The following is a 26975-nucleotide window of genomic DNA, read 5'->3' on the forward strand; positions in this document are numbered from 1 at the left end:
CGAGCTTATGCGTTCTCTACTCTCCCCAAATCTCTGTGTGTTGAACCCCATCTTTTTGGGTTTGTACCAAGGCTGCATTACTAGGTATGAGTGATTAAATCATTGGCCATTGGTGACTGAGTCAACCTCCAGTCCCTCCCCCATCCAGGGAGACGTGGGGGGCACTGAAAGTTCCAGTCCCCTAACCGTGGGGTTGATTCTTCTGACAACCAGCCCTCACCCTTAGGTGTGTTCCAGAAGTCACCTAATTAATATAATAGAAGACATCTTTGTTGCTTTCATCACTTGGGAAATTAGGAGGCTTTTAGGAGCTCTGTGCCAGAACAGGGATGAAAACCAAAGTATTTGTTATAAATTACAGTATCAGTTACAAAGCTGGTTTATGGGGAAAGGAAAGGAGAAAGGGGATCTGTCTTTACCCTGACACCGGCAGAAGCTTCACACGGGCTCTCCCCTTCCCGCTGTGGCACATCCCAGTGACAGTCCTGTGACTTTCTGTCTCTCCGTGATGGTTATAAATTATTCCCAGGGAGTTTTTACAAGATATCTTTTTTTAAACAAGATTTTAACAAGATATCTGCACTCTTACGTTAATTGCAGCCTTAATCACAATAACCAAGATATGAAAACAACTCAAATGCCCGTGAACAGGTGGATAGATAAAAACGATGTGGTCCCTATGCACAATGGAATATTATTCAGGCCCGAGAAAGGAGCATATCCTGCCATTTGCGACACCACAGATGGACCTTGAGCTCATTAGTGGGAAGCGAGATAAGTCAGAGAAAGACAAGTACTGTACCATTATCACTTACATGTGGAATCGAAAAAGATTAACCTTGTAAAAGAGTAAAACAGTGGTGACCCGGGGATGGGGGTGAGGGGAGAGGAGTGATGGTGTTTAGGGATACAAGCTTGTCACAAGTAGTAAATGAGCTGTAGAGATGTAAGGGGCAGCATGGTGAATATATTGTGATTTTATTGATGTGACAAGTAGCGCTATACCAGCAATCATACTACAATATATAAAATGTATTAAAGTAACATGCTATATAATTTAAATTTACACAGTGTTAGGTATCAAATTTATTCAATAAAAAGGTAAGTGTAGAAATGGAAAAAAATTATTGCCTGGAACTCCAAAAGTTTTCAAAAGATCTCAAAAACCTTCCAAAGAACAAACAAGTAAAATACACTGAAAATGAAAGAAAAACCCTTTAGCATTACTCAGGAGTGTTTCATTGTGGCTTCAGAGCAAATATCTGAATTCTTGCGCAGGTTAAACATATTTTAATCTCTAGTTTTATAGTCCACACGATCACTACCCCACCGTGGAACATCACTGCAAAGTATTGAAATCCCACAGACTTAACCAAGTTCACTAGTGCTAGTTTTCCACTTTTTAGGGTACCAGGTACTGAGGAGTAGTTGATGTTAGGGCTGTGTTAGTGCCTAATCGGAGCCAGCTGCACTCTCACTCTTCCGACAGCTGAGGAAGCTGGTTGTGACTGTTTTCTTCTCTGGGTTACACTGGTGGGGACAACACAGGACCAAATCATTAGCTTTATGACCTTCATTCCTGGCCACTCAGTAGCTCCCCAGGCTCCATGGAGCTGGGCCCTGGGCTCAGAATAGGACATCCACCTGGCCCCCGCCTCCTCCCCCCTTCCCAGAAGTGAGGCTACCTGAGCCTCCCTAGGCAGGGTCAGCCTGGCTCATCCCTCCGGCCGCAGGCCAGAGCTGGAGAAAGGCCCCCCGCCCTTGTAAGGGACAGACCAGGCCGACCGCTGAGAACTGACACTTGTCATGTGCTGCCCCAGGCGTGAGCTCAGTAGCCCATCCGATGCAGGGCAAGCCGCTCCTGTCTGTTTTCCCCTCCCCGTCTGTAGGCAGAGGTCGGTTCTTGCGGATAAGAAAAAAAAGGGCTTCCTTTTGTGAGTTCTGCCCATTTTTTTTTATTTGGTTGAGAAGAGGAAGGCCCAGCTAATGCCCAGACTCGCAGTTTTAACTCAAATTCAGTGAAGAACTTGGTCCCACCAGCATAGCCTTCCACTGAGGCAGCTTGCGTCCTTCTGGAGAAGAGGATGAATTTTTAGAAACTTCTCATCCGGGCACAGTCCCTCAAGAGATTCCCCCAGGGACATGTCCCAGCCCCATGTGAGGGAGAACATGCCAGATGCACGGCTGGACGAGGGAGGAGCGGCCGGCCTGGGAAAGTGGTGGTCTGGCTCCTGCGGCTGCTGGGGGGGCTGCAGGGCCCCGGTTGCGGATGGTGTGGCGGCCACGGCCGACCTGCATGGGCCTTCCTCACTCGCGTGACTGCGAGTGCCTCCCTGAGCAGGTACCCACATGAGGAAAAGTACCCTAGGCTCTTTGAAAACGAAAACAGGATGTATTTTTTTTTTAAACTCGGTGTGCTTTATTTAGAATTGCCATGTGCTGTTGTAGCTAACTAAATAGACCAGATTATTTAATTCCCCCCAAAAACATTTTCTCATGATACTTTTCTAACTCCTTTGAGAAATTATACACTGATTTTGTCTTTTAAAGATTTTATTTATTTATTTATTTGACAGATCACAAGTAGGTAGAGAAGCAGGCAGAGAGAAGAGGAAGCAGGCTCCCCGCTAAGCAGAGAGCCCGATTCGGGGCTCCATCCCAGGACCCTGGGTTCATGACCTGAGCTGAAGGCACAGGCTTTAACCCACTGAGCCACCCAGGCGCCCCTGATTTTGTCTTTTAAAGTCATGTAAAAAAAAAGTATTTTAGTCATAATTTCTGCTGGCTCTGTGGTAGAAAACCTCCCCTTTCATGTGTCTTTGGAAGTTATTGGGGGTAAAGCTTAAAAGGGCACCCTTCATTTATTACAGTGCCACAATTTTAATTTTTAAAAAGTTAACTTTTGGGGGCACCTGCGTGGCTCAGTTGGTTAAATGTCCAACTCTTTTTTTTTTTTTTTTTTTAAATTTTATTTATTTGAGAGGGAGAGAGGAGAAGGTCAGAGGGAGAAGCAGACTCCCTGCAAAGCTGGGAGCCCAATGCAGGACCCAGTCCTGGGACTCTGGGATCATAACCTAAGCCAGACCTGAGCCTGACCTTAACCAACTGGGCCACCCAGGTGTCCTAAATGTCCAACTCATGATTTCGGCTCATGTCATGATCTCGGGATTTGTGACATCGAGTTCCCCGCCCCTCGCTCTGTGCTCAGTGGGGGTCTGCTGGAGATTCTCCATCTCCCTTTGGCCACCCCCCACATGCTGCTATGCTTGCACCCACTCTCTCTCTCACACACATAAATAAATCTTTTTTTTTTTTTAAAGATTTTATTTATTTATCAGAGAGAGAGAGGGAGAGAGACCGAGCACAGGCAGACAGAATGGCAGGCAGAGGCAGAGGGAGAAGCAGGCTCCCTGCCAAGCAAGGAGCCCGATGTGGGACTCGATCCCAGGACGCTGGGATCATGACCTGAGCCGAAGGCAGCTGCTTAACCAACTGAGCCACCCAGGCGTCCCCAATAAATAAATCTTTTTAAAAAATTAAACTTTATATTTGGAAATGTAAAATGTACCCAAAAGTAAGGAATAGAATAATGAACGCCCCCCCATACTCATCACCAGTTTCAATATTTTTTCCAGTTTTGTTGAGATATAGTTGACATATAAATTACTTTAGTTCAAGGTGTACAGCATAATGATTTGCTGTATGTTTATGTTGTGAAATGGTCATCACAGTAAGTTTAGTTAACATCTGTCACTTCAAAGCTCTATGTTTTTGTGTGTGATGAGAACTTTTATATCTACTCTTCAGCAACTTTCCGATGTACAGTAGAGTTAATTACTGCCACCATGGTATGGTGTCCATGACCTTCCCAGAGTTTATTTACCTTAACCTGGAAGTTTGTACCTTTGGACCACCTTCACCCACTCCCCGCCCCACCCGCCGTCCCCCAGTAATTTTCAACATTTTGTCAGTTTTGTTTTCTTTATCCCCCCTTGTTTTTTTTTTTTTTTTTTTAAATTCCAAATTACAGATTTCTTCTGGACTCAGTGACTTGTCTTACCAAGTCCCATCACAGTGGTGTAGGCAGCGTGATGGGGAGTGCAGCCAGAGGGAGAAGGAGAAGGGTGGTCGGCAGCGGTGGGGGGTGTTTCTTACCTCCAGCCCGTGCCAGGATGCAGCTGGGTTCAGGCGCTGAGCCCCTTTCCTGCCTGATCTGAACAACCCACCTGACCCTTCTGGCGTCTGAGGACACCTGTGGCCTCAGTCTACCAGCCAGCTGCTGTCCCGTATAGCCTGCCTCCGGGCCGGCTCCTTCGCCCTCTTACTGCTCCGGCTATAGCTCGCAAAAAACAATCCTTGGCTTCCACAGTCCCTCATATCACTGTCATCATTCCAAGAGGCAAATCAGCTTCTCCTGGGGAAATAACTGGGCAGACCCAGTTTACCCAGAACTAATATCTCGGGTCACGATCACAGCATCAGAGTTCAAGGTCAGACTGCGTTCAGCAGAAGGCCTCCCTCTCCGCCAAACACACCACACCAGGCAGGAGGACGGGGTGGGAATGGGCAGCCTCAGACTTCTCCCTTCGTGGGGCATTTCCTGGAAAGATAGTACGAGGCCCGTAGAGGCTGGGGGTCTGCACTAGCCTTGCCATGCCCACGCTTATCCCGGAGGGGCTGGAAGGGAAAGTCATCATTTTATTCTGGAAAATTTTAGCCAGCCACAAAAGAAGAAGGAAGAGAATAACAAACTCGCATATGGCTGTCACCAGTTTCAATAATTACCAACATTTGGTCACTTAAACTTTCTGATAATGCACCCTAGCAGGAAAATAGAGTTTTGTATCCCCACTCAGCATATCTCTGTTTATAAATTACATACATTTACACTCTGCTGTTACATCGTGTGCACAAGAAGTAGAAAGCTGAGTGGAGGGGCGCCTGGGTGGCTCAGCCTGTTAAGCAGCTGCCTTTGGCTCAGGTCACGATCCTGGGGTCCTGGGATTTGAACCCTGTGTCCCCAGGGTCGAACCCTGTGTCTGGCTCCCTGCTCAGTGGGGGCTCTGCTTCTGCCTCTGCCTGTGCCCCTCCCCCTGCTTGTGCTCTCGCGTTCTCTGTCAGATAAATAAATAGAATCTTAGAAAAAGAAGAGAAAAAACTGAGCGGAAACAGAGCTTCTTGTGTCTTCTCTACACCCCATACCCTCTTGTACGCCCCTCTGAGAGGCACACACTCTGCTTTGGAGCCTGGTTATTTGGAAACGTAATAATAGGGCAAACATGTATGAGAACGTGCTGTGCTGGAGAGGGAAGGTGCTGGGCGCAGGACGACGGGTCTCACGGCTTCTAGCCCACTGCACCCGTGGGTGCCATCCCCACCTCTCCAGGTAAGAAATGGTGCAGCCCGGCCCAAGATGCTGACCCACCTGCCTCTCCCTGAATGGGAGCCCCCAGTGTGAACCCTGGGCCCTGCACTCTGGGTGTGTTTTATGCTTTGCTGTTCGTTGGTTCTTTCTTCCTCTCTCTCTCTCTCTCTTTAAGATCTTGTTTATTTATTTGATAGAGAGTGTGAACAGGAGCAGGGAGAGAGGCAGGCAGAGGGAGACAGAGAAGCAGGCTTCCTGCTGAGCAGGGAGCCCGATGTGGGGCTCGATCCCAGGACCCTGAGATCATGACCTGAGCCGAAGGCAGAGGCTTCACTGACTGAACCACCCAGGCTCCCCACTTTGCTGTTATTTCTTGTTTTGACAGATTATTTCTCCTGGCCCTCTGAGGTCATTTTGATTGCTTTCTTTGTGTGTATGTGTGTGTTTGGACTTTCGCTGCCATAAAAAACAAATTTTTATGTCTTTCATTTTTTAGAGTAATCTTTTATCTTAGTTTATCTCATTAACTTTACTTCCCTTTTAGTTTTCGTTTACAATAAGGAGGAGGAAGGGGGAACATAAGGGCCCCAGATGTGGTAACAGGACAGGTCTCCAGCGGAAAGTGGGGTGCCAGCCACCCCTTCCCTCGCCCCCACGCCCCCGGCCTGCTCTGTTCTATGTAACTTCTTTGCACCTTCACGGTAGGGCTCATTTGGTCCTTTGGAGATCGCATCCCAAATTCATTTGGTCAAAAAGGCAGAGTCTCCAGGTTAAAAAATCCACAAACAAAACCCAGAACGTCCCTGTGGTGATCCAGGGGCTTTGAGGGCCAAATTCCCCTGCCAGGCTGGAGTAAGCCTGGCCCACGGACAGTGCCCACTGGCGCGCAGCTGAGAGAGAAGCCTCCCCTGGTTCCCAGGAGTTAGGAGCTTTACAGTCTGGCAGAGCCAAGACCTTGCCCTGCGGCAGGTGTGTGAGCGCCAGCCCCGGCCCGTCCTGACCCACAGATGGCAAAGGAAGAGCCTGTGGCCCGCAGGGAGGGAGGAGGAGTAGGCCAAAGGCTGGTCTGGCCCTGGAGAGTTGTAAAGGAGTTAGGTTTTTGGTTTTTTTTTTTTTTTTTAATCTTTTTCTTTTGATGGTGGTATAACAGAGTCTCTAATCCAGCTATGAAATCCTTTTTCTTCTGCACAGTTTATAAGGTAGAAATAAAATAGCCTGTGTAACCCCAAGGCAGTGAGTTAATAGCTCTTTTCTGTTGTGGGCAGGTCCTCATGACTCCCTCTCTGCATCATGAGAAACAAAGGAGATACAGGCTGTGGCCGGAATGATCCCTGGCTGGGTTCCCAAGAGGGGCACAGTTGTCCCTTTGTTAGACTTGCCCTTTGACAAAGAGCGGGCCGGTAGCAGCTTCCATTAACTAGAGTTTGCGTTAAAGCTCAAGGAACCTGCCTTACTTCCCACACTCTTCCCCGCAAGCAGTCCATTCAGTCCCTGTGGCCAGTCTTTTATAACCTTCCAAGAGCTGAAGCAGGGAACTAAAGCAGAACGCCATCACGGGCAGGCCGGAGGTCCTGCGGAGCGCAAGAGTGTAAGTGTGGCCTCGAGGCCGCGTGTGAGCTTGCCCTCTCCACCTTAAACTTCAGCCTGTCAGCTGTCCCAACCCACCATGCTGGGGAGGGGGGACACAGATGCGAGCTCCAGCACACAGAGCACTTTAGAATGATTGAGGAAGCATCTTAATTCCCTGGGAGGAAGCCTGGGGTAGACAGTAAATGGCCTTCGGACTTGTCAGCTCACCTTTAATAAAATATGAGGTTCGACACCTGCCGCAGATGGCCCTGGGGTCCACCAGCAAGGGGTAGGGGTGCCGTTTATGCCGCAGGACAGTCTGAGATCCCAGCAGGGCTGGTGTCCTTCCCTCAAACCTGAACTCTCTGGTAGATTTACTAGAACGTAATTTCTTCGGGAAAATTTCTCACTTTTACTTTCTGTCTGTGGGGTGCCAGCAAAAATCACTCACAATCTCAAAAGTATCTGATTTTATGTAGGCTCCTTAGATAAGGAGGCAAAACGGCAAGGTGAGGCCAACACTGCATGAGGCCCAGGGTCCACGGTTCAAGTTTCCTGTTGCTACCGGCTGTGTCATCCTGAGAAAAGTCCCTCCCCATTCTGGATCCCAGTTTCTCATCTAGAGGAAAGCATGGAGATTGGGGGGCCGGTGTGGGCAGTGGGCAGTAGTCCCTTTGTTGTCACTTGTGAAGCTCACCCTAATGGTCCAGCAGCCCCGTTCCCTCCTCTTGCTCATCCTGTGGCTCAGGGGGGCCATTTATTAGGTTCAGGTAAGATGTGATGGGGACCTGAGGGGCTCCCTTCTGAGTGCTCTCGTTGGGGGACTTTCCCCCCCTTTTTAAAAACAAGATTCTGTATATTTGAGAGAGAGAGAGAGAGCACACAGCAGGGGGGAGCAGCAGGAAGAGGAAGAAGCAGACTCCCCACTGACCAGGGAGCCCAATGCTGGGCTTAATACCAAGATTCCGGGGCCATGACCTGAGCCAAAGGCGACTGAGCCACCCAGGTAGCCCAGTTCTCTTTCTTTTAATAACATTGTATAGAAATGCCATCATAAGCTAGAATTGATCTTTGTGGCAAGAAAAAAGTGCTACTTGGTCCTTCACGGGTAAAGAATATATTATAGCCAGGCACCTGGGCGGCTTAGTCATTTAACCGTCTACCTTCAGCTCAGGTCTTGATCCCTGAGTCCTGGGATCAAGGCCCACACTGGGCTCCCTGCTGAGCAGGGAGTCTGCTTCTCCCTCTGCCCCTTATCCCACTCATGGTCTCTCTCAAGTAAATAAAATCTTTATTTTTTTTAAAAGGTTTTATTTATTTGACAGAGATCACAAGTAAGCAGAGAGGCAGGCAGAGAGAGAGGGAAGCAGGCTCCCTGCTGAGCAGAGAGCCTGATGCAGGACTTGATCCCAGGACCCTGAGATCATGACCTGAGCTGAAGGCAAAGCCATAACCCACTGAGCCACCCAAGCGCCTCTCAAGTAAATAAAATCTTTGTAAAAAAAAAAACAAAACACACATGCTATAGCATAAACAGGACATGCATATGTAGAATATACTGTAGGATACTTTTAATAATGATCTTCCTCTGGAGGTGACAATAAACAGCTCTCCCACTCTCAAGCTCATTTCCCACTCTTGAGCTCATTTCGTAACAAGGGCTTAGTAGTCACATGGAAGGATCTGGGGTTTCTAATAAACCACAACCTGATACGCCAACAATGTGATACATCTGCTGAAAGTTAACTCCAATACAGGGCATAGATCAGCAGTGCTAATCTGAGGAGGAAAGGAAAGGAAAGGTAAGGAAAGTCAGCGCAGCTTTTCAAACATTCGTGCTGGGCCGCTGCTCTCTCTGGGGGTGTGAGGAGGGCAGCAGACGGTGCCCACACATGCGAAGATGCTTAAATGAGATCTGGGTCCCCTGGGGGGCTGCTTGGAGCACTCGGTCCTCTCTGCTGTTGGCTCTCGACTTTTCCCCAGAAATGCACAACTCTGCTCATCTGGAAGGTTCCTACGTCCTGTTTCATCTCAGAAAGCATTCTCCATCAGTCCTGGCCCCTTCATGCCTCCGCCTCCCCCAGCAGCCATCCTGATCCCTGCACAACCTGAACCAGTTCCCATCCACGCAGAGACACCTTCAGAGAAACAGTTGGGGAACCCGAGAGCAGGGCCGTGTGCACTTGGACAGCCAGTTCTCAGCAGCTTCTCTTGAACCGTTCGAGACCTGCCTCCTTCCCCACAAAGCCACCCACAGAAACTAGTTAAGAACTGGCTGTGGCCGTCTACTTGCCAACTCAGGAGTCACTCTGACCCCTGCCCCCCACCTGAGCCCCGCTCATTGCCCCTCACTGTTGAGGTCTGTGGGCTGCGCGCCATCCTCCGTCGGCCTTCTCTCAGAGTTGGGCACTTTCCCCTGCCTCGGGTGGCCACGCTGTCCTTTCTTCCCACACTCAGCCCCTGGCACTTAGATCACAATGTGAAGCTGAGTTTGGCAGCTCGCCCCTTCGCCGGTGAGGGTCCCGGGTGAGCGTCCCAGTGTCACCCCCCATCGTCAGGCTGCTGACACGGGTCCCTCCGCGGTGCGCCGTTCCCATCTGCTCCGTGCGCCCGGGGCGCGTGTGAATACTCGTGCTCGCCCGGGCCCCGCAGAGATTGCTGGACCTCCCGTCTGCGCCTGTATTTCAGAGTAAAAACCAGTGCCCCATCCAAGGACAAACAGAAAGGAAAGGAAATCCAGCTCAATTCTGATTTTTCCCACAGTGCCACTTGGAATGTCATGGGGCGTCCTCTCAAATCAGTCCTGCCTCCTCTGTGTCGCCCCTGCCCTGCTGCTGCCCTAAACATGTGCGTGGTCTCCCCGCGTGCGGTCCAGCCGTGGCGCCCCGACTCAAGGGAGAGGAACTTCTGTAGATGGAGGCACGGAAGCCTTCTCTTCTTCATTTGGTGTCTGCTCCCGTGTTCCGAAACAGGATGGCATCGGGCAGAGTTTGCGCCTGAGGCCATCCTCAAAACATGCCGGAGCCAGTCTGTAGGCCCTTTGGACTTGGCACCCCTCTTGGGGCTCTTCAACAAAAGCAGGACTCTCCGGCTCACCACGGCCTCTCTCCGCTGTCACTGCCGTATTAGTCGGCGCCACTGTGGACCAACCATTCCTGAAACTCTGGAACTTTGAGCAAACTTTTTCTTTCTTTTTTTTTTTTTTTTTTTTTTCCCCTAACTCCGATCTGCTGCTGGTGACAGCTGTGGCTTTCCTCCATGCTGCTGTTCCCCTGCAGAGCCGAGGCTGAGCGAGTCATGGAATTCTCACAGCAGGAGGAAAAAAGTGTGAGAGTTTCTGTTTGGACAAATGTGTATCATATCTCCTCATGAGCCCTTGGCCAAGGCCAATCACAGGGCCCTGCTGACATTCTCTTCATCTCCAGGTGGCAGCTCTCAGAGGCGACCCGGCATGGGTACCTAACGAAGATCTGGGTCCCTTGGGGATCCTCGGGGAGGCTCAGAATACTGGGTGAGCCCCTAACTGTGGTGCTGCTCTTGCCATCCCGAAAGGGACTCAGGGTGGCCTCACCTTTGACAAGATGCTTCTCCGTGTCCACCCCCCTAGGCATGTGTCGTCTGCTTAGTCGCCTTGGGCTGCCCTGACAGTAGTACCACAGACTGGGTGGCCTAAACAACAGAGATTTATTTTCTCACCGTTCTGGATGCTGGACGTCCAAGATCAAGGCGTCAGCAGAGGTGGTTTCTGGTGAGGCCCCTCTTCCTGTCCTCACACGGCCTTTCCTGTGCGAAGCGCTCCCCTTGCCTCTTCCTCTGCTCGTAAGGACCCCAGAGCTGTTAGATGAGAGCCTCATTACCTCATTTCACCTTCAGTATCTTCCTGAAGGTTCTAGGTCCACAGACAGCCACACTGGGGGGTGTGAATGAGGGCGGGGGAGGGGACGCTTCAGCTGGCAACGCCCAGGATCCTTGGGATAAGGCAACTTTCAAGTGCATGATCTAATTTCGTTTTCTCCACAAGCCTGTGGGAAGTTATCGGCAGCATCATTTCCACTTTACAGATAAGGTGAAGTGACTTGCCAGTAAGGAAAGGTTCTGGGCTGGAATGGTTTGACTCCACATGGTCTTTGAACTGCAACATGGAGGGCCTCCGGAACATTGGAAGTAGAGCACTGTGCACCTGCTGAATTAGGAACTGTAAGGGTCACCAAGTATACGGAAAACTGTTTACAAAATACTGTTGAGTACAGATTACAGACCACAAAAATAGATGTGCTCTGTGGGTCTGAGCCTCGTACAAGCTGAATAAAACTTGAAAAGGAACAGAAAGCATGATGTACTTGGCCTTCAGTGTGTCAGGGCTCTGTTTCTCTTTTGTATTAAAGTTGATCTAAGAAATACATTTTTAGTGAGCGCGAGCATGGGGAGGGGGAGAGAAGAGTCCCCAGCCGACTCCCCACTGAGTACAGCAACCAAGAGTTGAAGGCTTAACCCCCGGGGCCACCCAGGCACCCCAGAAATACATTTTTAAATAACAGAGTCTTAGCCCTCAGCAAGCATCACACCATAGTGTTTCACGGGTGTCCTTGCTCCAAGTCCACTTTGGTCCCCAGCTTCCGTGACTGAACACCAGCTTGAGCTCGTTTCATGAACAAGGCTGGTCCCTGTGAGCCGAAAAGGCTAAATCGCCCAATATCGTTTGGAGGGAGATCAGCTGCCACAGGGATAGAGAGTTGCAGTAGTGCCACGGTAAGGAAGAGGAGAAAATTAAAATGGTAGCCAAGGCCATTCCCCCCAGCCCCCAGCCAAGTCCAAGTAGCAGTTACAGGATTTGGGCCCATAGGGACGAATGCAAAAGAGGCACAAGTGTCAATAGCGCATATGCGTGTCGTAGGAAGTCTCTAAGATGTTCTAAGAACTTTCTGCTTTTTCGGAACTGCTTCTGGAGACTCTCAGCCCACCTCTGTAGGCCGGCCTCTGAGAGCCCAGTGTGGTAGCGTTTGTGCTCTGAGAGCCCTCAGTGAAAATGCTGTGTCTTCAAGTACATGTAACCTCACTGTCGTGAACATCGGCTGCATTTCCGGAGAATCTTTCCTTTCATCCTGGAACAAAGTCATCTGTCCCTTATGTCTCCTGTGTAAACAGGCTCTGAAAAAGTGTGGGCATGTCTCCTCCTGATTCACAAAGGGATTTCAGCCTGTCAGTCCCTGGAGGGGTGTGCAGATCGCCCGAGACCAACGCCCTGCTTACCCATCACAATGGCTGTTTCACTCCGTGAAAAAAAGTTGTTGCTCACCTAGATCTCTTTAAGAGTTAACAGATTTGGGTTGTAAAAATAGAGTAGAACCGTTAGATTCCATTAGCCCAGACATTTGATTAGCCCACTGAAGAGAGAGAGGAGTCATCCCCAAATCCAGCGTGAGAAAATCCGTATGTTTAACAACAAAAAAAAATTAATGACCCATTCTTAGCTAAAAGCAGCTCCCTTAGAAAACCATATTCTATCGTATGATTCCTTTCAGAGTAACCTCACTATTTACATAATTCCATTTACATAAAAGAAAATCTGTTTTTAGCTGTTTCACAAACACGGCTCTTGCAGAATAGCATGTACAAATTACACGCTTGTCACATGCGCGATATAATGGGCCCGCTTGGCATTTGGTCTTTGACAACCAAAAAATTGCCTTTTATGATGCCAGGCTCAAAAATGTTACGAATGTATCCCAAGCCTTCCTTAACTAAGGACTTTGGATTTATTGAGCACGGATTTACCCTGAATCTGTTTGTGTTTCACCTGTGCCATGTTGGGGAATGAGTTGCATATTTTCAACTTGTATTGAGGTAGTATTTCTTCTCTCTTTGCTTAACTCAGGGACTACAGACTCAGATGTCTGATACAGTAGGTCAACCCAGTGGTCTGGTGTAAGCATTAAAAGTACGAGAATGGGGGTCCCACCTACAGAGAGCAGCCGCTCTCGATTTCCGGGGCTGTGGGATTGGTGTGGGCAAAGGGTTCGGGTTTTTCACTGGAAGCCTCAACCCTGAATTTTTAAACACTGTTGATTCAAAATTTCAAAAAGACTCTGTGCAGGACAGATAGTCCACGGTCTGTAGGTATCCCATTCTTGTTCTCGTATCCAGCCTTTCTCCGGCTTAGATGAGTACATTTCAAGGGTACTCCTGAGTTGTCTGGGGTGTGATGTATGAACCCATGGTCCTGCCTCAGGTTTTAATATTACCATTAATATTAAAATTTTAATATTACCATTCTTTCAGCTTTCACCTTAACACACTGAAGACTGTTCTCAATTGCTCTGTAACCTTATGGAAACAGCCCCACGTGCTACGTGATCTGATTTGCCTTGACTCGAGGCCTAGTTGTAAACACTTGTAGAAAGCTGAAACCAGTCTTTCTGTCTGCTGTTGTTACCTGTTGCTGTTCTTGATGGTGAATGGCAGTGTCAGTCCCGGGCTGACTCCTGTCCCTTCTCTCTGCAGCCCGCCCTTCACCAGGCTGATAGCGTGCGTGGGACCCGCCACCACGGGCTGGTGGAGAGGCCAGCCAGGACCCGCTTCCACCCTCTCCACCGAAGGTCCGGGGACAAGCCAGGACGACAAATATCCTTTCTCATTGTCTTGGGGGGAGGCGGGGGGGAGTATGAGTTTTAAAATGTTTGAAAGGTTTTCGGGATTTATCTTCCCCACGGTTCCCCTTTGGCCTCAAAGCCTTCATTTTATCTGATGAATGGAGGCGATAAAAATAAGTGAGTTGGAAACTAGAAACATCTCCACAGCTAAAAGCTGGTAAGATCATCGTGGGTATTTACTTGATGAAAACACAGATAGAGTTGAGTTGAGTGAAGGAGAGGAACATAAACAAGCTGTAATTCAGCCCTCTTGCAAGGCCTGCTCAGTTCTTCAGAAAGCAGCCAGGTCAGAGCAACACCTGACTTTGAACCAAGTTAGAGAGTTAGTCTAGCTAAAACAGAGAGGTGTGTGACTAATTTTTATTTCCGTTGACCTGGTGACCTGCCATTAGAACTTAAAGAGGAAATTTCATAGGATCTTCTATTTATGGAGTTTCAAACTCAGCAAATGACACCCAAGATAAAGAGCTCGTAGTTAGGAAAATTCTCAGGCACGGCATACCCCAGATCCTATGCTGTTAAGTAGGAATAAGGAGAAGGAGATTGCGAATTCCCCGGACAATTTCGTTCATCAGGGGGCTGGGGCCCCGGGGGTCAGGGACAGGCACTGCTGGGCCACCAGCTCTGTGCTCAGGGCTTTGGGGACACAGAACCGAGCCAGGTTTTGTGGGAGAGGACAGAGAAGCAGTGTGCCAGCAGAGCCGGGGTTCTCCCTGCACGCTGCTCACGGGTAGAGGAAGGCGCAGGAAGGCGGGGTGAGTGTTACTGCAGAGCCGAATTCCTGGCAGTGATGGCAGAGCTGGCTTCTCGAGAAACCAGGAAGTGGGGGGAGGGCACGCACGTTTGCTGAGCACCTACCCAGGCCAGGCACTGTGCTGGGCAACGGATGTGTCATTTAGTCCTCAAAACTACTGAATTTTCGTTTCTTTTTAACCCCCGTCTTCCAGGGAGGAAACTGAGCGTCCAGAGTCACTTCTCTGAGATGCCACTGCTGAGGTTGAAAGGGCACCAGTTCCACCCTGGGCCAATTCCACCCTGCACCACTAGGTGGGTCAGCCCCAGGGATACACACACACACACACACACACACACACACACACACACACACCGTACCACTAGGTGGGTCAGCCCCAGGGATACACACACACACACACACACACACACACACACACACACACCGTAAGAGAGGCCCTAGGGGAGGAGGTGTAGGACCCACAGACAGAACGGTTTCTCCCCTCTTTGGCCCCCAGGGACACAGCACATTTGGTCCACGAGAGACCCTGACTTGTAGTCCTTGTGTACTTTGTGACCACTGTCAGGGAGGGTGGAGATGACGACTGAGCCTGCAGGTTCTCTTCTGGAATGTGTCCTCACTTCCACAGAACGCTCGGGGGAGAGGTGAAGCCCGCCGAGTCGCCCGCTGGTGCGCATGCGCGGGTGGCGTGAGCGCATCTGACCGTGGTCTAGGCGGCGGGGAGTTCTCAAGCAAAAGGCTTTGAGTGTTTCTTTGCTTGATTTAAATATGTCTTTCTCCAATTTCTCAATTCTCTTTTTCTCCCGTCAGTGTTCTGAATATTGTAGTACGTATGTGGCATATTTATAAATACATATTTGTAGCTATCTCGGAACCTTTTTGCAGCAAGTGTGGTGTAAGGATATACATACGCTCACCCCTTTTTTAACCGAAGGAATAACGTAGAAGAGGAGGGGATCGAAGGAAAGTGACAGATGGGAAACATTTTAAGTAGTCACCAGTGTCCGGCCCCTGCCCTCGCGGTGCTCGCGGTGCTTGCGGTGCTCCCGGTGCTCCCAGCCCGGTGTGGTCAGTTGTGGCCCAGACCGAGAGGGCTGCGTGAGCTCATAGAAGGGGCAGCCTGGACCCGGAAAAGGGAACCTGGAGGCAGATCCGACCCTGGAAGGTGAAGCCACAAGTGAGGGAATAATGCAGTCCTGTATTCAGCAGAGATCAGAAGGGATATCTACAGTGTCCCTTCTCTGTACAGATACTGTTCTTTTGTTTGTTTGTTTAGATTTTATTTATTAATTTGAGAGAGAGCAGGAGCAGGAGGGGAAACACAGGGAGAAGCAGGCTCCCTGCCAGCACGGGGCTTGATCCCAGGACCCTGGATCATGAATTGAGCTGAAGACAGATGATTCACCACCTGAGCCACCCAGGCGCCCCCTGTACAAGGGCTGTTCTAAACAGAGGAGACTCGGTGGTGAATAAGATGTGTCCCTGCCTTCATGAGTTTATAGTCTGGGGGAAGGGACAGAGGCAAACAGGTAAAACAACGATTTAGGCAAATGACTGGTGGTAAGTGGTACAGAGAGAGGAAGGCTGCCAGAGAGGGAAGGTCTTGTGCAGAGTCGCACAAGGAGTGACTACACCTGTGTTCAGGGGACTCCGTCTCCTGCCAGGTGATCTACTGTAGGGTGTAACTTGACCCCATGTATGGGTCACCTTATGGGAGCAACTGCAGAAAACCAGTCACCTCCAAAGGGGAGGGGAAGCAAAAGTCAAACATGCAGATAAATTAAAGTTCATCACAGTACAGGTCTGAGACGTCACTCTGTATGCTCTTCCTGCGCACCTAACCCGGGCCCAGGGACCGGACATTTGCTGGTTCAAAAAAGCCTCTTGAGCTTGGGGCTGTCCGTAAATGGACAGCGCGTCTCTCCTGCAGGGACCGTGAGCTCCCATGAAACACAGGAGAGGGATGATTTTATGTTGACGATGCTAATAGAGTCAGGAGAAGTTAGAGAAAGATTCCATCTTTCCTTTCATGGCAACTTCATTTAGAAATAATTTGCTTAAAATGATGGCCTTTCACGTGTGTCTGGTGCCTCCCCAACGTCTGTCTCCCGCTTCTGTTCTTTGCAAGTGTTAACACTGATTTGAACATTTGTTAGAACAAAAAGAGAAACTGCATTCAGAATTCTTTTCTTTCAGCTGTTTCCTGGCTTGGAAGTTATTTTAGAAGGGGCAGACCAGCGTAGACAAGGATTCAGTCCTATGATACATAAAATGAAAGTTGTTTAATAAATATTCTGGCTTCCTCCCAGAGTGGGCAGCTACAGCAGGCAGAGCTCTGGCATGGGGAGATTCCTTCTGCAGTGGGCGGCTGTGGCCTCAGTGAAGGCAAGTGCTGTGGGCTTTGCTGCCTGCGTGGGCAGCCACCAAAGGCAAAGACCAGGACACTATCCAGCTGGGCTCTGGCCTGGGGCCACCCTCAAGGCAGAGGAGAGGCACTGCCTGGTCCCTGGCTGGGGCCCGGGCTTGAGAATTCAGAATACAGGCTCTTCTACCCTTTCCCAAGTGCTCATGCCTTCACCACCCTCCTCACTCCTCAAGGGCCGCAGACACGGGTCCCAAACACCATCTTGCTGAATTTCTGAGCAATTAACATAATATTATCCCCGTGGATAACACACTGAGAAAGAAGGGGACACACTGAAGAATCATAGAAAATGCTTTCCTCTAAATATATTTTTAGAAAGAGGGGAAAATAATAGATGTCTGGAAAATTTCTGACTTTTATTCCCAGCAAGGTTCAAGAGCATATGGTGTCTGGGAAACCAGCACGAACAGTCGGGAGGAGAGGCATTAGGACCGGCCACAGTTCGGAATGGCTTTCCTCTTTGGAACAGGCTCTGCTCTGATTCTTCTCACACAATGAGATGAGGATTTTAGGGCACCGGTTTATAGAACACTGTTTCTTTGACACAGACGGCCTGCTAGGTTTGAGAAGCCCTGCTGTCTCTCCCCCCACCCCGAGCCTCACCGTTGAAGTCGGGGCTCCAAGAAGCCGTGCGGTTAAGAAGCGTTCTCTCTTGCCAGGACTAACAAAATGTATTTAATCACAACACCCAGTTTTTACCTAATACCCATCAGTGATTTCCACTATGAAGGACAAGGAAATGGGGTGGGGTGCGGAGTTTTCAGACTTCAGGATTCCCTGTGCCACCGAGCTGTCACTCACGTGTGGAGGGAAGCAGGTCGCCCTCATGCAGGCAAGGACTCCAGAGGATCCCACTCAGACACTTTCCCAAACATCTGACTTTTAATTTAATTAATTTTTAATTTAATACATGTAAGATGTATTCTAGTAGGATGTAGTCGGGAGGCAGAAAGGGCAAGAGGAAGTAGCACGATGGTGAAGACATGGTTGAGCAATTAGGAAGGAACCAAACTGTGACCAGCTTTAGGTCTTAAATCTGACCCTGGAATTCGTCTCGGTGGCGGGTTCTATTAAGCTGACTCGGAGATCCGTCACCCCGGGAGGTCCCAGGCCTGCCCCGCAAATGCTGGCCCTGGGAGGACCCAGAGTCCCCGAGACTGGGAGAGAACGTGGCCAGCATCCAGGCTGCCTGGAGCAAGCTGCTCCTGAGCCCTGCCCCAGGTGCCCTCACCACAGGGGAACAGGAAGCCAAAAGGAGAAGCCTGGCTGTGCTCTCCAGCCACGAGGCAGGCAGCCCAGAAGAGAGGGTGGAACTCTCTGGGCTTCTGTGGCTCAGTGACCCCACCCATGGGTACGTGGGCCAACAGATGTCCTGTCTTATCAGCAGAAGAGCTACTCCCCTTCCTCTGGGGAAGAGTGAGTAAGAAGCTTCCCTCTGCCGCTGCCCATGCGGAGAAGGAGTAAGGGCGCCCCTTTGTTGGTGGGTTGAGGCAGGAACATGAGGAGGAGTTTCCTCTCCGAGCTCTAGGCACTTGGGGAACACCTTGGTCGGTGAAGTACTGGTGGACGGACTACAAAAGGGGCAGAGGTGCCAGTGGGGAGGAGGAGGAGGAGGTTTTCAGGGGGAGTCTGGAGTATGTTTGGTGACGAAGCTGAAGGGGCAGCAGGAAACTCGGACTCTGTACACTGTTGGCAGCCGGGGGTCTGGGTTTGTGACTTCCTGGGCTCCCCAGCCTGCAGCCAGAGGCCGGGGTGGGCCCAGCTCACACCTCCCCAAGTGTGTCCAGGCCCCTGGGGCTGCTCCCCATAGCGGGACACCTGGCAGTTCTGCAGCCCTTCTCCCCAGCAGCTCCCTTTGCCAGCAGTGTGGGCTGAGAGGCTGTGGGCCGCAGAACTCAGGGAGCGTTAGGACTGGAGGGAGGCGAGGAGGCAGCCAAGGAGCTGGGGAGGAGGGCCCTGGGGCGGGGTGGGGAGGGGGGCAGATACAGAGGTGCAGGTGGGACCATCTTCAACCTCACTAACTGATGTGCGCAGGACGCGTGGATGGCCAAGAAACTGGGCTGGCTCTTTGAAAACCCTGTTGCCAGTTTCTTTTCTGTTTGGTTGCTGGCAGCTGGTAGGCATTCCAAAAATGCTTGTTGAATTAGTGATAAATTCGGGTTTACAAATAGGCTCTTTTCCCCCCATCTTAGGTTATTCCGTAGGACCTCTTGGTCTAGTGGAATTGTCAGAGCCACCCAAATGAACTTTTCTGTAATCTTTTCTAGGTTGTCCTTAGGTTGGCCTTTTTTTTTTTTTTTTTAAGATTTTATTTATTTTTGTTGATAGAGCACAAGTAGGGGGAGCAGCAGAGAGAGGGAGAAGCAGACTCCTCGCTGAGCAGGGAGCCGGATGTGGGGCTCCATCTCAGGACCCTGGGATCCTCACTTGAGCTGAAGGCAGACGCTTCACCGACTGAGCCCCCCCAGGAGCCCCACCGTTTGGTTGACTTTAACTGTAAGCCAGTAACACTAGTGGTTGTCTTGATGCCAACAGTTCTTGGGTTTTTTTTAATATGCAGTAAGTGAGATATGATAGTGAGAATTAAGAATGCTCAGAGGTCACAACGTTTCATGTTTGATGCTTCATCTCAGTCGTATTAAAAATCCCAGCTGGGGGGGGTGCCTGGGTGGCTCAGTGGGTTAGGGCTCTGCTTTTGGCTCGGGTCATGATCTCCGGGTCCTGGGATCGAGCTCCATGTCGGTCTGTCTGCTGGGTGGGAAGCCTCCTTTTCCCTCTCTCTCTGCCTGCCTCTCTGCCTGCTTGTGATCTCTCTCTGTCAAATAAATAAATAAAATCTTAAAAAAAAAAAAAAATCCCAGCCGAGCATGGTGGCATGGCCTAGGCCCCAGCCTCTCGGAAGGCTGAGGGGAGGGCTTGAGCTCAGGAGTTCTGGGCTGGAGTAAGTCATGCCCGTCAGGTGTGCAGGCTAAGTTCCTCACTGACCCAATGCCCTGCAGGAGTGGGGGACCACCTGGCTACCTAAGGAGGGGAGAACCTGACCCGGGCGGAGCGGAGCAGGTCAGCAGGGCCATCGAGCCTGTCGGTAGCCGCTGCGCTCCGGCCTGGGCAACAGAGCCAGTCCCCATGAGAAAGACCTGTCAGGAGATCGCTGCATGTTCATGTCGTTACTATGTATCAGAAAGTCCGAAATGCTACCTGGAACCCCCACATTGAAGTAGTTGGTGTTTGATCATGATGTTCCCGTTGTGTCCTTGCTCGCTGTTGGTGTGAGCGGGACGAGTGACGGGGACTGAGGACGGCCGTGTACTGAGGGAAGCGGTAAGCTTTGGCTTCGTGAAATGACGCTTTTCTGGTTGGAGATTCATCCAACTGCAGGAAAGGGAAAGCTAGATAACCATGGGACGGGGGCGTCCACACCCCCTCCGTCCCTTCTGCTGGTGAAGGTGCTGGAGTGTTCCATTGCGGGGGAGGGGGTGCTTGTCCTGACTGTCTGCACCTCTCCTGTCTCCTGTGGCCACTCTAGTCAGCACTTCGCCACCCTGAAGCCTGGCAGTTAATGCTGAAGAAATGGTTCTCTTCTGAAAATCATCTCTTCTGCTATATTGACTTGGAGTCAGCTGAAGGCATAAGCTAGCTGGATAGGGCAAAATGGATCCACGGAGGGTGAAACTGGGATCATGACGCCTCCCCTCACAAAGGAGGCCGCTCACACCAGATCGCTGGGAAGCTCTGAGTGCCGCATTCTGGGACGCCCAGCCCAGGCCTGCAGGATAGGCCCCGCCCCTCCGTCCTGAGCCCAAGTACGTGACAGAGGATCATTAAAGATTTTTTAGCAGGAGAATATTATGATTAAAAAAGGTTTGGGGGCACCTGGGTGGCTCAGTGGGTTAAGCCTCTGCTTTCAGCTCAGGTCATGATCTCAGGGTCCTGGGATCAAGCCCCGCATCGGGCTCTCTGCTCAGCAGGGAGCCTGCTTCCCCCTCTCTCTCTGCCTGCCTCTCTGCCTACCTGTGATCTTTCTCTCTATCAAATAAATAAAAAATCTTAAAAAAAAAAAAAAGGTTTGTTTTAAGATTTATTGATTTTTTTGGAGAGAGAGAAAGAACAGGAGAGAGGCAGAGGGAGAGGGAAACCCAAGCAGACTCTACACTAAGTGCAGAACCCGACATGGGGTTCAGTCTCCCGACCCTGAGCTTACGACCTGAGCCAAAACCCAAGAGTTGCTCGTTTAAACGACTGCACCTCCTAGGCGGCACCCCTTGATTGAAACTATTCTATGCATTTAATTAATTTAATTAACCAGACAGCTCTCCTGCCCTCCGCACAGATAGCATCATGTCTGTTTCTCTGTGCCTCTCGAGTGTGTTCCAAGGCATGCTAGACCCCCAGAAGAACACGGAATTTATACAGTGGAGCCCCTGACAACCCAAGGAGCTTAGTGTTTCTCCACAAATCTAACGCAGCTCTCTTTTGGCTGTAAGTAATGGGAATCCTCAGCTTGGGAAAAGGACACTCACTGGCTTATGTCACTGGAAGCCCAAGGGCTCGATCCGGGGGTACATCTGATAGCATCGAGGCTGTCTGCGAGGTGCCACGTCTGTGCTGACTTTCCGTGTGGGCAGGCTTTCTCTTCTCGTAGACCTTTACAGTACTCTCAGGCTCACCAGCTGACGGCACTCCCTTTTCTCCTCCAACACACTCTTCGGGCTTGTGTCATGAGCCCGTCCCTTAGCCAGTCACTGTTTCCGAGGCTATAAGGTACCTTGACCGGAAATACTGAGCCTGATCTATCCCATGGGACAGAGGGGCCTGCGCAGAAGGGCGGCCTTACCAGGTTGGGGGTGAAGGGCAGGGCAGTTCTCAAAATCGAAAGATGCTACGCAGGCAAAAAAACAAAAACAAAAAACAAGAGACCCCACAAGAATCACACGAAGAGGGCAGTGGTGAGAGCAATAGTCCTTCCAGGGCCAATTTTCCAATAGGCTTTTCAGAGGGAGCGTGGAGGAAAAGCTGTTGGTGTAGAGGGGTAAGAACCAGAAACTCAGGTGTTTAACTCTCCATAATTCTGCCGCCTTCATTCGGTTTCAACTTCCCATTAATTTTATTTTTCCTTTATTAAATAATTTCACTTTGATGGTAGTACTTTCGGAGCCAATTACTCCTCACAGCCCTTGGATGAGAGCTGGCCAAGGTAAGCGAGCTGTGTTTTAAAAAGTGGGCACGTGTTGTTTGTCAATGTTTTCACTTTATTTTATCCTTTGAATATTGTTTTAGAAATTTCTGACATAAATCTTGTTTTCTCTTAGAAAACGTAGGTTTTTCAGGTAGGATCCTAGATTAATCTGGAAGTCTAAGATGAAAAATCATTAAAAAAAAATCTAGATCTTCATATTTAAAATCAAATGGAAACATACTCGGGCTACACCTACCAAGAGAATACCCTGATGCGGTTTCCTTGTATTTGAGACATGGGAAAATAACCACCTTTGCTCAGGGTATCTTAGTAAGCTGTTGGAAGGAGTGAAAGATTTAATAAGCTTCTCAAAATGTAATTTGCTTAGTGGGTTTGATTTAGAGTCTCTGAGTATTTTTGTATACAGAGGATATGTGCCCCCCAAAATTGAGTATTTTGGGGTCTAGAGAGTGATGGAATCTAAAACCAGCTGCAAAGACTGGTGTACCCATTGCTTGTGTGGCACGTTCCCAGTTCACCAAGTCAGAATCAGGAGACACTGAAGTGTACACATCAAAAAAGAGACATTCAGAGCGCTCTTGGCATTGAGGCTGACTCTCTGTCTGTTCTCTGGGGAAATCCTGACTGAGCACTTACGGTGATTAACACAGTCAGGAACTGCGACATCCGTATGGGTGACAGTCAGGAACTGCGACGTCCGTATGGGTGACGGGGGCTCCTGCCTCCAGGCGGTTTTCAGCTGCCCTCAAGAATCCCGGGCCCCAGGGTCGTGGGAAAATACAGTATTGTATTTTCAGTCAGAGAAAGAGATCTCCAGACGAATATTTTGAAAGTTAGCGTCCAAGGAAGAAATGTCCACAGCTGCCCAGAGCAGTGCGAGAAGTGCGAGAAGTGTTTCCATGAGTGCGACACCCGTGCCAGTTGTGTTCCTATTCACAGTATCTCCAAGGGAAGATGGTTTCCACCTGTAGGGTTGTCAGGGTGCCCCCCCCCACGCACCCTTGGGGTGTGCTGAACGGTGACTTTTTCCACATCTGGACGGAGACCTCATATCCCCTAGAGAGGAGACGGTCATGGATTTTGAACTATTTAAGGTGCTTGTTGGCCCTTTTTAAGACAAAACCAAACCAAACCTCAGTATATGCCCCACTAGCTAATCCTGTTTTTACGGATTTTGGGGGGTTTTTAATCATGGAAATCAGGATCATAGGAATCGGAGAGATCTCTCAGTCAGACCTCATTTTAACAATGTTGAGCAAAGTGAACGAGGCATGGAGCATGCGGGTGACTTTCCCTGGGTGAGTAGAAGAGCCAGTTCCCAAACTTGGGCCCGAGGCTTGCCTTTGCTCCTATGAATTGAACGTCTTTACTTTCTCTGTCATTCTGGTTTTTAAAGGCAGCAGCATCCTTGGAAAGAAGAGAAGCACCCCGGATTCAGGCTGACATCTGCTCTTAACAGGTACCCGGGTTGGTCACTCATAGAAAGAAATTTAAAGAAGACCAATTGATTTGATTTTCCTGATGTTCTTTATGTATTCTCCAGTTACTAGAGGATATGCCTGTCACATGTGTTTATAGGAAGTATTTTTAAAAAGCCTAAATCTCCCACCATTTATTGAATGTCTGCACAAACAGTACCAATCCATCGATGGGGTCCTGGGGGGACTACGGGGTTGGGTCTTACTATGTGACTTTGAGTAAGTTGTATAACTTCTCTGCGCCCCAGTTTACCCATCTGGAAAAGGCAGATCATCATACCTCTCTCAAGAGGGTGGTGTGAGAATCAAATAAGATCTGTGAGAAACAGGGGTAGCATTAGCATCCAGCCAGCGTTCCCTCCTGTCGTGATCGCGCTCGGCCCAATGCCAGGGTTGACTGTTTTGTGGAGGTCGGTGTTTTCGGTCCTGACAGCTGCCCCCAAGAACAAATATTATGTTCTGTTTTAAGAGACTAGAGGACTTGTCCAAGGCAATGTAGCTAGCATGTGATGGAACTGAGACTTTTTTTTTTAAACCATTTATAGTGTAAAATATAAAACATACACAGAAGAGAGAAGCATGACCCCAAGTCCCTGTGCCCACCCTTCAGCTTTCGTCCTCATCCATGTCCTGCCATATACCCCATCCCCGTCCCATTTCCACCCCACCCCCACCAGATCGACTACTGCCTCTGTAAATGTCTCTAACAGGAAAGATTGATGAGAACTTCTTTTAAAGAAAACACAACCACAATGCCATTTTTACACGTAACAAAATTAGTAGCGATTCCTTCATGTTAGCCAAACTCAGGCTATATACGGATTTTCCCAGTTGTCTCTCTGCGTTTGATTGATATTCTCTTGTGCCTCTTTGTATCTGTGAAGGAGCTGGAATCCAAAGCCAGGGGTCTCAGATCCCAGGGTCCATGCTCTTTCTGCTGCCTCATGCAGCTTCCGACCTGCCCTCCCCGCTCCCACTCCCACCCCATACCCTTGTCTGAACATGGCACCACCACGGTGCACAGTCAGGCCACATGGCTTAATGGCCACCTGAGGCTGTCACCTAGAAGAGACCACAGGAAGCATTTTCAGCTAATCTTACATCTCTCACAGGTTCTTTTCATGGCAGATAGTTTGACTCATGGATGAGAAAAAGTAAATAATCATCCCTTAGAGTTAAGAGTTAAGAGTAGAAATTGGAGCCATTGGGGGCAATTTCCAGAATTTGCTGTAGATCGGGGTTTCCAACCTTTTTGTCTTAGGACCCCTTTACAGTCTTGAAAACCACTGAGGCCCTCAAAGAGTGTTTGCATATATGGCTGTGTCTGTTGATATTTATCTGTTTATAAAAGATACTTATTAATTTAAAAATTAAAGAATAGCAATAATAGATTCATGACACGTCAACATAAAAGATGGCTCCCTTTGGAAGCGCGTTATTATTTTCTAAAACGAAGAATTTACCAAAAAGGGGGCGCTGTTTTACCTTTCACGACCCTCTCGAAGGTAGCTAGGTTCTCGGTTTATGCGTTCTGTCCTTCGTGACCTCACAGGTCACTGCTAGAAACTGCTGTGCTCATGAGAGAATGAGCGCGGAAGGCAAAGAGCATTTAGTATTATTTGCAGAGTCGTCTTGACCTTGCACGCCCCCTGAGCCACGGCTATAGGCAACCTTTCACACAGGAGGACTTACTCTCACATGGAGAGAATCTGGAGCAAAGAATGCACTGGGCCCACCTGTCTTCTGTGTCGCAGGGAGAACAGGGAGCCCCCTGGGGGAGGCCAGGAGTCCAAGCTCTACGTTGTTGAAATAGAGCATTATGCCATTAGCTTCGAAGTGTGAGACTATACACGTACAGATTAAGGTCTTGTTGGGTGTGGGCCACCCTCAGAGGCTGTTCCTGAGGTGAGGGACTTCAGGTAGGTTCAGACTCCTCATCTTATGGGTGCTTGAGTTCTCTCCTCTTGGTAATTTTCAGAATATTGCATTCTCACTAAGGAAAAATGGATTTTATTACTAATGGATCTTACTAATGGATTTTTCTTGCTAATATTTTCAGAATATTGCATTCTTACTAAGGAAAAATGGATTTTCAGTCAGACTCTCTCTTCCTCCCCTTAGGACCAATTCTGATTCCGCGCTTCACACGAGTGCTCTGAGCGCCAAGCCCCAGGACCCCTACGGAGGAGGGGGCCAGTCCACCTGGCCTGCCCCATATATGGGTAAGACACACAGGCCCACTGCTCACAGCGTCTGCTTTCTCATTCTGTTTGAAGTGACTCCAGCTCTGGGATTTGTCCCTCAGTCACCTCTGTCGGCCACAACAACCACTCTTGATGTGTCTTCTGCCTCCGTCTTTTCCTCTCTGATCTACCCCAGCCTACCTGACCAACACCCTTGGCTTTGTTGTCATTTCCTTGGGGCCATCCTTGACCTTCCTCCCTTTACCAGCCCAGAACCACCCGTGTCCGTGTCACAGCCTGGAGCTCCTCTAGGCTCAGGCCTACCTTGGCAGCTGTGCCACTTGGCTGCCTTCTGCCTTCTCTCCCGCTGCTTGGTGTAGATTTCTTGAAAAGTCAGCATCCTGATGGTCTTATCTCCAGCACGGTGCATGGCACAGAGGAGTGACCCTCAGTGATGGAGAAATTACGTAGTGGCTCGCAGGCACAGAGCCCTTGCTAGAACACTCTAGGGGCTGACATCTCATCTGCCAGGAACCCAACCTGCTTCACTAAGACACACTGCAAGCCTACCTTTCCTTCCGGGGATGATAATCTAATAGGAACCATGGTCTTGCATTACCTCCTTCCTATGCAGGTTGACTCTTGTCCACAACCCTTAGGGCTAGGTGGTCGGTCTTAAAACAGGGGAGAAAATAAATCTTGGTCAAGAGAATCCCAGGCTTCCTGGTTTACTTTATTTTTGAGACCATTTGAAACCCAAATAGCCTCTGTTTGGAGACTGTTCAAGGTCTTCCTTCCTTGCACATAGTAGAGGTGGGGTTAGTAATGACTTTGCTGTGTTTGTTCCATTGGTCTCACTCGTAGATGACTGCCTTGGCCAAAACATTCCCTTACACTTCAAGCACGAGATCTTTGAGAGTCGGTCTGGGCCATCTGGCCGTGTTTCCATCCATGGGAATGGGAGCATCAGGCTGGCAGGAATGTGGGAACTGGACAGGAGCCCGCCGCTCACTGCTCGGAGGAGCAGGGTCTATGGAGAGACGCGTGAGTTTAGCTCCAGGAGAGGCAGAGATGGGACCATATACACACAGGCCAGAAAGGCAGCAGCTGTGATCCGTGGAGGTGCCAGGAAGTACAGCGACATCCTGGTCTCCCCGGACTGGGAGGGAACCAGACGGATGGGTTTTGACCCTCGGAGCCCCTGATAAAGAGCCACCTTTCGGCCTCTGCCATACCTTCGCGTCTCCTGTCCTCTCTGCAAAGTTTTTGCTTCTGCACAAAGGGCCAGAGACCCAGAGACCAGAAGGCAACTGTAGATCATTTAAATAAAGAGCCTTTGGGGCCTGCACGCAGA

General features: G+C 49.7%; 1 protein-coding gene across 2 annotated transcripts in view; it reads left to right on the forward strand.

Moving 5' to 3' along the window:
- CRTC3 (CREB regulated transcription coactivator 3) overlaps positions 1 to 26975 on the forward strand; it is a 97720-nt gene that overhangs the window by 44747 nt on the left and 25998 nt on the right. For both annotated transcript variants that reach the window (XM_045067314.1, XM_045067313.1), the window contains exons 3-6: positions 13436 to 13555; positions 21896 to 21957; positions 23357 to 23419; positions 25560 to 25660. In XM_045067314.1, coding sequence (XP_044923249.1) covers positions 13436 to 13555; positions 21896 to 21957; positions 23357 to 23419; positions 25560 to 25660 — 346 coding nt within the window. The remainder of the gene's footprint in view (positions 1 to 13435; positions 13556 to 21895; positions 21958 to 23356; positions 23420 to 25559; positions 25661 to 26975) is intronic.

The sequence above is a fragment of the Mustela putorius genome, unplaced genomic scaffold (assembly GCF_011764305.1).
Source record: "Mustela putorius furo isolate JIRA1106 unplaced genomic scaffold, ASM1176430v1.1 tig00003875_pilon_pilon_pilon, whole genome shotgun sequence".
Lineage (NCBI taxonomy): Eukaryota > Metazoa > Chordata > Mammalia > Carnivora > Mustelidae > Mustela > Mustela putorius.